This window comes from Arachis hypogaea, chromosome 6 (genome assembly GCF_003086295.3).
Source record: "Arachis hypogaea cultivar Tifrunner chromosome 6, arahy.Tifrunner.gnm2.J5K5, whole genome shotgun sequence".
Lineage (NCBI taxonomy): Eukaryota > Viridiplantae > Streptophyta > Magnoliopsida > Fabales > Fabaceae > Arachis > Arachis hypogaea.
This window is the reverse complement of record NC_092041.1, coordinates 19,876,012-19,886,438: the sequence shown is the minus strand read 5'-3', so window position 1 is coordinate 19,886,438 and position 10,427 is coordinate 19,876,012. Positions and strand designations below refer to the sequence as shown.

The following is a 10,427-nucleotide window of genomic DNA, read 5'->3' as shown; positions in this document are numbered from 1 at the left end:
ATAAAGGGACCGAATTTTAGATAATTTTTTTTATTTTATAAAAATAATTAACATATAGTTATTAAAATTAGTTTTTCAAAAAATTTAACAAAATATATATATATAATTTTTTTTACAATTTTATTCTTAATATGATAGTTACATAAAAAAATATAACAATATCAATAGTACATTATAAAATTATAAAGTACCAATAATTTATAGTGTGTTTAGTTAAAAATGATCACATATCTTATTAATTAAAATTAATTCTTTTAAAAATTTTTAAAAATTTAAAAATAAATGATAAATTATTAATTTTTTGAAAGACACAATACTTTTATAGAATACAAGATATAAGATATATATATATTTTTATAAAAGTTTTTTTTTCCACAACGTAAATTTAGAAGAAAAATAAGTATTTTTTTTATAAGAAAAGAATATCTAAAGTATATAATGTGATTACAAAATATAACTACGTAAGTTATTATTAATATAATAATATAAATTTTAAATATGTTAATATAAAATAAACAAATGATTCTTTTAAATAAATATAGAGATTATTATATAAAAACTAATTTAAAAGTTAGAAAGACTTGAGGGTATGATATTAAATTAGTTAAGTAAAAAGTATTAGTGAATTAAACAATTAAGATATAAATTTATCACATAATACAAAATAATACGGATAAAAATACTAAATTATATAATATTTTTTATTTTTTTAAATACATATCTCATATATAAATATAATTTCTAAGAATTTTGAAGGGATCGAGGCCACTACTTGCTCTCCTCTAGGTCCGTCCCTGGGTTTAAGTATTCTATTGATTTTTATTATTTTATCAAAGTTTAATTAAATTTTTATTGATTATTGTCGTTTAATTTAAAATATTTATTTTTAAAATATTTTATAAGTCATCTTATATCAAACATGAAAAATAATAACTTAAGCATTTAATTACAAATTTTTAAATACAGTAAAAAATTAATTAAAAATTTGATAAACTATAAAAAAACATCAATGTAGTAATTATGATTTGTAAGCACATTTTGCATCCATCTATTACTCTATAACTCTCATATTTTACCCTGTAGATTAACGCAGATGTCCATAATTGAAATATAAAAAAAAAATCAATGTAGTAATTATGATTTGTAAGCACAGTTTGTATATAACTTTCGGCAAATGATCTCCATCTATTACTCTATAGCTCTTATATTTTACCCTGTATTACACATATGCATACTTTATTGTACCATATATCATTGACTATGTATAGAAGAAGATTAAAAAAAATCACTGTAAAAATAACATGTCTATTTCTTAGGCTAAGTTAAACTTTCTCATTCACCGTACTTGATTAGTTGTAGGTTTTGATTATGTAGCGGTTATCCAATTTGGAACCGTGGTTAATTCATTAATCAATTTAAATAAGTATTTCGAATCTCGCTTTTATTAGCGCGTAGTAAATTACTAATTATTTCAGAGTGCAAAAGACATTTGCTAAATTATTTGTCTCTATATTATTATTTCTTCTATATTTTTAAATACAACCATGTTGATTAGATATACACCAAAATCAATTATTAATATAAAATATATATTAAATATGAATTAAACCATTCGTGTATTTATGTTAGCTAATTTTAGTGTATTAGTGAGTACTAGTGCCATGAAACTAAATCCATGTAGTTTAATTAGTGAGTATATTTTTACACGGTTTGAAAAGGAAAGCTACCTGAAGGAGAGAAGGGTAGAAAAAAGCATAATATATATATATATTAGTGATGAAAAGAGCATGTTATTTTTGTTACAGAAGAAAGGGCGAGCAGAGCTACTAGCTTATTGTTATAGTAAGGGATATAGAAAGGAGCAAAGTAGGTATAGTTGAGCACACATATGTAAGTATTGAATTGTGATTTTATTCCCATGTATCATAATGTCTCTATGTTCTACTGCTTGCGCCATACAGCATAATTGTGGCCAGAGGTTGCTAGTTCCCACTGGGTGTGAGATGCAGATGGACACCATGAGGCACTTCCAATCTTCATGCACACCTTGTCTCCGATTATCGCTGAATATAGGTTTTGTTTCGCTTCCAATATCCTCACCGATGATCTACTCTCAATACCTTCCCGCTTCCGTACATCAATCTGCACTTACCGCATGCATGCAGTTTAATTTTTTACTCAACAACAACCAACAATATCAATAATGATTGTGCTTACCAGCTTCGCTATCTGGTTACGAATGGAGTTGCCCCACTCAAACAAGTGGTCATAGAAAACTGTTGGTATCCCAGGATGAGTCAATATGTATGCATATCCCTGTCAAACGATTTAATTAATATTATACACCCCTTCTGTATGTGTAAAGAGTCACAAATTGACCCAAAAAAAAAAAGTACCTACCTCCATAATATGATCAGAGGGGAACGGCCAATGAGCCTGCTCATACAGAAAGTTGAACAAAACCATATATGTAAGTTCTCCATTTAGTAATTAATATATAAAAAACACTGGCGGGAAGTAAAGGCAGCACGATGTTAACGGAAAGCAGGACAACTTTTCATGCTGATGCCAAAATTCTTAGCGGAATAATTGAAAAGGCAGCAGAATTTAATTATAGAAGGCATTTCTAACTCTGAGGCATCTTTTTTTTTTCTTCTTTTTATTCAAGGCCAGTATCTTTTATAATTAGAGATGTTCTTGCGTGTGAATAAGTAGAGATTAAGAAATTGGAAATGCGTGGTACAGAACAAGAGACCTAAAAATTGTGAAATTGGCAAACACGAAAACACACTCTCCAGGAGTACCTGAGTGGAGCCAGTATCATGATTGTCCACAAACGTGACTGATCTTGAAGGCCACCATCCCATCACACCGGGCGGCTTCCCTTGACCATCACGCAGACGCCAAAATTCTCCCTTCACAGCTTCCTGCGCGCATATATATAGTTGATATAAGTCCATCAACCGATCAAGATCAACATGCATGAGATAAAGGGCATGTGTGTAGGGGTGATAACCTGGAGAATTCCTTTTGTTGTGAAGTCAAATGCAGCTGAAAGCTGTCCAGTGCCATCAATCCAATTGATTATTCGCTGCCTATGGCTGTCTGTAATGCATCCATCATCATGCTGTTATTATGAGTTCAATTCCGATCCTCATTTATATTTTAATTTTAACAAGTACAGTAGTGCATACACCCACCCTGGTTATAGTCCAAAGAAGAACCTCTGTAGTTGCAAGAATCCCAGTACTCCCCTACACAGAACAATGGCTTTGCTGCTTCTATATATTCTTTCACATATTTTGCTGAAAACCTGTGTATACGTACCAAATAGTTCAATTATTAACAATACATAGTCGAATTAACCAAACAAGGTTGAATAAGTTACCCTTTTGCAAAATCAAAACGAAAATCCTCAAAGCCTACGTTATGGCGCAGCCATCTTAGCCAACCTATGATATCCTTTCTCACAAAGTCTTGGGTGTGGTCAATATTGGGGAACCCCTGGAATATGGCGCCGGTCTTTCTGTTACCCTGAATATGGATGGAATGCAGATAGAGAGATGAAATTAAAGTTGTTTTAATTTGTGATCGATATATTGGATCTCATTATGTAACTAAAAATTAAGAAAGAAGCATTGAATTGAAATATTACAAGTCCACCAGTATCCGAAGTGACAGCATGTTCATCCCAAGAGAGTGGGATTCCATCAAAACGGTTGTAGATTCCTCCACGTCCCTGGGTGGTGCCAACACGATGATTGATGACAATATCAGCCATGGATCTGAGTTTGTGTTGCTTCATCTTAGCAAGCAGAGCTTTCAAGTGATGCTCGGAGCCATAATTAGTGTTGAGTGAGTAAAGGTTCTGTGGAGTGTAGCCTTGAGGTGAGAAGGAATGAGTTGGTGGTGGCAACCAAACGGAAGTGAATCCAGCTTTGGCTATCTCTCCAACTTTGCTCTCTAGATTCTCCCACCAATTGTACTTGTGCGACTCCCAGTTGAATCCCTGCAAAGTGCAAACAAATTTCTTTATTCTTAGCTTTTATCTTCTCTTCAATCTCAATGTAGCTACCTCTTGCTCTGTCTCCTCTATCTCCACGCTAATAAGCATACATATGTTTAGATTATTCATTCTATTAACTGTACCTGAAAGAGTATTTCCTTTCCATTCTTCAAAGCAGTACCTGCATGATGGTCAGGCCATGTGTATGCCGCGTGCGTTAACATACAAGGATTCAATCATATCATATCATCAAATAAACGACCTACAACTTCAACTAATGGTAGATAGCGCACATGAAATGATCTGTTTAATTTTAGGCACTACTGAAAACAATATGCATAAGCGCGAGATTAGAATTGAAGTTAGGAAAACATACCGATATCCTTTTGTTGATTGGTCTGATCATGTCCCTGAAGAAAAATATAATTAAATAAATAAAGAATACATAATATCTCGAGAGTGAGAGAAAGAGAGGAAGGAAAGCATACAGTGTTTAATAAGCCCATGATAATGAGGAGGAGAGTGGCTACGTAGAGATTAAAGCTGCATATGATGATGAAGACGAGTAAGAAAATGAATGAATTGAGGAGCATCATATATCACGCAAGAGCAGTAAGTTAAGATAGAGGCTTACAGATGCACACTGCAATTGATCTGCAGACTGCAGGTAGCGATGGCCGATAATGAGTAGAGCTTTAGTTTGGAGGTCAAGGTATTTATAGTAATATACAACACCGCAACACAAAAGTCACAGCATTCGAGAGAGGGAGAAGATAATGGCGGTGCGAATCAGTATCAGATAATTGTGCCCACGAACACAATGGAATGCAATGCCGCGAGGTGATCTGAGGGAGGGCCGAATATCAATCAATTGAGGAATAAAAAAAAGAAGAGGGTGGTGGGAGTGGCAAAGGGAATTGGGTGCGCGTGGGCACAGTAGTGAATTCAATTCATGTTGATGATTAATTGGCATGGCATCTTCCAGACAAAGCCAACACACTACGTCACGACGCCACCACGCATCCACATCCAAATCAACGCGCTCTTAGCTTGTTCCATCTTTCCTATTCCGAAAGGCGAAGGCGTATTCCTTCTACAGAAATTACAAACAAAATCACCCTAATTTTTTTTTTTTAATTAAAGATAGAGATACTCGCGGCTGATTTGTTTTATATGGAAGAAATATTGGTATTTTTTTGGAAAATAGAATTATTTGGTATAATTACAGATGGATGGATTTTGTAGATAAAAAGTCAACACGTGGGGGCGTGGTGTAACACGTGGAGGACGTATTGGACACGTGTCAATATCTTGGCCAACACGTGGGGGGCGTGTTGGACACGTGGCAGCATATTGGCCAACACGTGGGGGGCATGGTGCAACACGTGGGGGGTTTGATGAATGGTCCACAATACTGTAATACATTTCAAATATCAATATTCAACCAAAACACCATCTCCATTTTCATATTAAAAATAATTTCTAGAAACTCGCTACGGTGAAGTTACCAATTTCATCTTTTTGTAAAGACGTTTTCTATTTTGTTGTTGTTATTGATTTAAAAACGTATTATTAAAAGTGTTGCTTAAAGAGAAAGTGTTACCCTTAATCGTTAACTTGGCTCTGATACCAATTTTTCAATTTCGACTTTTCTTTTAATTCTTCTTTCGAAATTTCTACTATCTCTTCATATTTTGCTTTGAATAAATTTATAATTTGTATAGATTCAATTAGTGGTGCTTTATTTAAAGGATTTTTATAAAAATAATTTGCAACTTCATAATCTAGAGTATTAATCATTTCTGTAATTTCTCTTGTATTTGTTAAATGATTATTTATTACTAGTTCTTGATGTATATTTATAATTCTGATTTCATATTTATAGTTTTTTAACTCTGTTCTAATTTCTATCATAATTATAATATTCTTTTTTACATGAATTATTATAAAATCTCTTATCTGTTTATAATTTCTTAAATCCTCAAAAACTTCTTTTATTTCTACACTTTCTCTTATTTCTAATTATCTTTCATTCTCCATTTTTTTTCTTTCAACAGTTTTAATTCTTTTAAATCGTAATATGATTTTTCAGGCATTTATAAATTTCCTAGATTTAATTTTAACTTGTTTATATTTATTCTTATTTCTATCCTTTTTATTATAAGGTCATCAATTTCGATCTGAAGATTATTTAATTCTCTTTTATACTCCTCTATTTTATTTTTTATTTTTTTCGCTCTTTTCTTTTTTATTTTATTTTCTAGTTTTTCAATCTTTTTATGCCTCATAAATTAGGTAATCTTATTATAATTCCTAAAATAATTTTGTTTATCATTATTTATTTTAGAATTTCTGCAAACTCTATCATTGATTCATCACTATTTTTCAGAGATTCTATTGATTTTTCTAGCTCTTCAACTTCTCTTTTTAACTTGTTATTGATTATTTTTAGAGCTATAAATGCTCTTTGATTTATTTTAGAAAACTACAAATAATTCAAACGATTCTCTCTTTCAAAGAGCTCTTGTTTCTTATCTTGATAAGTTACATATATTGCTTCCTTATTTATTGTCATAATTTAGTATTTAGGGTTTCATTTAATTTTTCGACCTTTTTTGTTAATTCTTTTATTTCAGAGTTTTCTTCTTTAATTTTTAATTTAGATAAACTTAAAGGACTACTGATTTTAGATTCTCTTATTTGAAAATTCGATGAAACCGATCTTTTTTATGGTTCTTTTAACAATAGAACTGGGTTTTCAATAGCTTTGTATTTTGGTATTTCTGTTTTTATAATTTTCTGAAATAATTCATCAACATAAATTCTTTCTCTATTTTTAAATATTATACTATGATAGCTATTTGTTAAAGCATAATTTATTGCATATGTAATTGAAAATGGTTCATCATCTTGTTCCATTAAACTTTTTCTATGAAATTTATAAGCTAAACTTATAGATCTACCAAGATTTTCAGTTGATAAAGGTATAGCATATCCAAGATGGGCATTAAATTTAACATTTACATTTGCCAAATTTCCATGAACAATTCTAATTATTTGATCTATTGGGTCATCAGTAATTCTTTTGTCACAGATTGCTAAACTTATTGGTGAATTAATTCCTTTCATATATGTAGATTTGATTAAAACTTGTATGGTACTAATATGAATCCATCCAATTTTAGAAATTTTCTGTTGATCCTTAATTTTCTCAATCTGTTTACTTAATTTTTCATCATTTATCAAAGCTATTTCAAGTTCTCCATTAGCAGATTTTATTTTTACAGGGGCTTCAAGTTAAATTTTTCCATAGTATATTATATTTTTTCTATTAAAAACTTCTTTTAAAAGACTTTGTTTATTAAAATTTTCATTTGATTTGAGATTTAGTTCTGTTTTTAGAACAGCCTGTTTTTCATTATCTAATAAAGCAGTTAATCTATAATAATCAGATTCTTCTGTTAATTCTAAGCTTTCTAAATAATTCATAACTAAGAGATTAGGACAAAGACGTACCTTTCTGGAGAAAAACTTCATTTATTTAGTATATTTTACATAAGGTGTTTTTATCTCCAGAGGGGAGTTTAAAACTATTTTTTCCTAAGTGAATTCTTTTGTCAGACTACAGAATTGTCTCGGCAGCTTCCTCCTTGCTCTCCTAGCATATGAGTACTCTTAGACTTCTGCTTTCTGTTTTCTGATACCTTCTAAAATTGTCTAAGCAATCTATTTATAATGGTTGGGTCTGATGGACAATTCCCATCCTTACCCTTCTTATGACATCATTGCTTACGTCATTATTTATTATCTTGCACCAGCTACATTGTTGGTGCTCTATGACCTAAACGCTTACGTCATTATGCAATAATGTTGAGGGATGCTTCAGATGCACTATCCTCTTCTTTTATCATGTGGGTGGATGCACTGTCCTCTTCTTTTATCATGTGGGTGGATTCCATTTCATTATTGCTTTCTTCAGATATTTCTGAGGCACATAGCTGGCACTTGTGGTCTTTTCTGTCTTTTATCAAATAGCAGAGATTCCTTTTTATCCCTTCAGGGAGCTTTTCTAAGAGTCCGGATAAATTGTAGAATGCAGATTCAAATTCTACCAAGAGTATCATCTCTCTTTCTTCAATTTCATTTCTTTTACTGGACACAAGCAGAGTATTTCTGCTTTTATAATTAATTCTTGTGTGAGATTCCCTTGTTATTTTTTGAGTTCTTTCAAAGACCCTTGCTAATGTGCTGGCTAGTCTTCCTTCATGACTGTAGATTGTTAAATCTTGAATTTGATCAATTGGTTGAAAGTTTCCTGGGAAGACGGACATGAATATTACTTGGTGTGTTGGAACTAAGTATTCTTCTTCTTCATTAAAAATAGGTTGACTATTTGTAATTTTAGGGATATATCCCTTGAATTTACATTGTCAATCATATTTTTAAATCTCTTTACTGCATCAACGAATCCTGCAGGAAACTCACTAATAATTTTTAGATCATTAAAAATTAAAATTGTATCAATTAATCCATACTGGAAAAACTGATAAGTGTCAGATGGGGAATCCTCTGGAAAAATAACCAGCTTTGTTAGCTGTTCTTTGGCAATAGGATAGTATCCCAAACTTGCCCTTTTTTCTTTAGTCCAATTCAGGACTATATTAAGAGTTTCTCTGAGATTTGATCTACAGACCCTTTTCTTTTCCTTGATTTCAGTCCTTGTAGAAATGTTTCTCATTATTCCTGTTCTCTGGGCTTGAATTGGAGCTTTATCTGCTTTTTTTAGGATTTGCTCTGGATGAAGAACTTCATATTCCCTGAAGGATTCCTTTGCCTCTGCCAGTGTTAAAAATCCTCCTTTATGAATTATCTTTGATTGATGTGTGAATGGTGCCGCTTTTTCCCAGGCGTCATATACTCCTTTCATAGGGCCATTATAAATTACATAATATTTTTTATCTTGTGTGGATTTTTTAATAATATTAGCAATTGTTTTATTTTCTGAAATTTTTTCGTCACTTGGTTTGTCCACCATGCTTAGCTGGCTGAAATCTGATGGTTTTGCTTGTTGTGTTGATTTCATTGCTTCAATGGCCTTCTTGAGGGATTGGATCTGTGTCCTTATTTGCTGACAATGCTTGCATTCTTCGAGTTCTTGCTGATATTTTTGAATTTCTTGATTTAATGCGTTGTAAACGAACTCCATTCTCTTGTTAATGTATCTGCAATAACATTTTTGTCACCCTTAATATATTCAATTTTTATTGGATATTGTAACAAAAATAATTGCCATCTTACCAATCGCCCATGATTATAATCAACTTTTAAATTGTATCGAATGAAACCTGTTAGGTAACTTGAATCTGTCCTTAATGTAAATTCTTTGGGTAGTAAATCAATTTTTCATTTTTTAAGAGATTTAATTGCTGCTAGAGTTTCCTTTTCATGAGTAGTATATCTCTGTTTTGTTGGAGTAAAAGTCCCTGAAATATACCTGCAAAGTAATTCCTTTGGGGAATATTTAGAATCTAGTGATTCTTTTTCTTGTTCCAAACTTTTTATAGCTTTCTTAGCTTTTAGACATCTTGACCAGGTTATGTCTGAAGCATCTGTTTCTACTATTAAGTAGTCATTTTCTACTGGAATATAAAGTTCCGGAAGCTTTTCACATAATTCTTTGACTCTTTGAATTTGCATACTATCTTTTTCTTTCCATTTCCATTCTTTTTTAGTACTTATTTTTGGAAATAAGTTTTTAGTGTATTCTGTTATATTCTTTAAAAATTCTTGATCAGAAATATAATTTATACACCCTAAAAATCTTTGTAATTATTTTCAATCTTCTATTTTATTAGGAAATAAATTTACCTTTTCTAAAATATTTGGTTGAGGTTTTAGCTTTCCTTGAGTGGATAAAATTAACCCAAGAAACTTTATTTCTTGTCTTGCTATTTTTGCTTTCTTTTTGCTAAGAACTAATCCTTTTTCTTTACATCTTTCTAAAACTATTAATAATTTTTGAAAATGATCTTCTTTATCCTGTTTTGTAAAAATTAATATATCATCAATGTAAACTAAAATAAATTCATTTAACTCGTTTAGATTTTCTTCCATAAATCTTTGATAGATACCTGGAACTTGTTTTAATTCGAATGGTAAAATATTCCATTCATAGAGCAACACACTTGTTGATTCTTTTGTTGGACAAGTAAAAGTAGTTAATTTCCACTACAACATTTTTGAACTATTGCAACATATAGTACAGACAACACTTAAAAAATGTTGCCTATAATAATCAAAAACAACTTTTAAAATTTATTGCAAAAGAATAAGGCTATTGTAACTCTTTATTAACCAACGTGTCATAAGCGTTCTCTTTGATCAATTAGAAAACATGTAAAAAGCGTTACTTTAGTAAATT

At 31.0% G+C, this 10,427-nt stretch overlaps 1 protein-coding gene across 2 annotated transcripts; it reads right to left on the bottom strand.

Annotated features, from left to right (window-relative positions):
* Positions 1-1,743: 1,743 nt before the first annotated feature.
* On the bottom strand, positions 1,744-5,151 carry LOC112696415 (probable alpha-amylase 2). 2 transcript variants are annotated; one of them, XM_025749173.3, is made up of 12 exons: positions 4,641-5,151; positions 4,495-4,549; positions 4,383-4,416; positions 4,150-4,187; positions 3,656-4,009; positions 3,389-3,534; positions 3,201-3,313; positions 3,017-3,105; positions 2,805-2,927; positions 2,401-2,436; positions 2,218-2,316; positions 1,744-2,142 (listed from the first exon to the last, which is right to left on the bottom strand). In XM_025749173.3, the coding sequence occupies exons 2-12, from the start codon at positions 4,510-4,512 to the stop codon at positions 1,942-1,944; spliced, it is 1,251 nt and encodes a 416-aa protein (XP_025604958.1). In that variant the 5' UTR covers positions 4,513-4,549; positions 4,641-5,151; the 3' UTR covers positions 1,744-1,941. The 2 variants fall into 2 exon arrangements, with proteins under 2 accessions (XP_025604958.1, XP_025604959.1); XM_025749174.3 differs by lacking the exon at positions 4,150-4,187 and having other exon boundaries at positions 4,641-5,139.
* Positions 5,152-10,427: the final 5,276 nt, after the last annotated feature.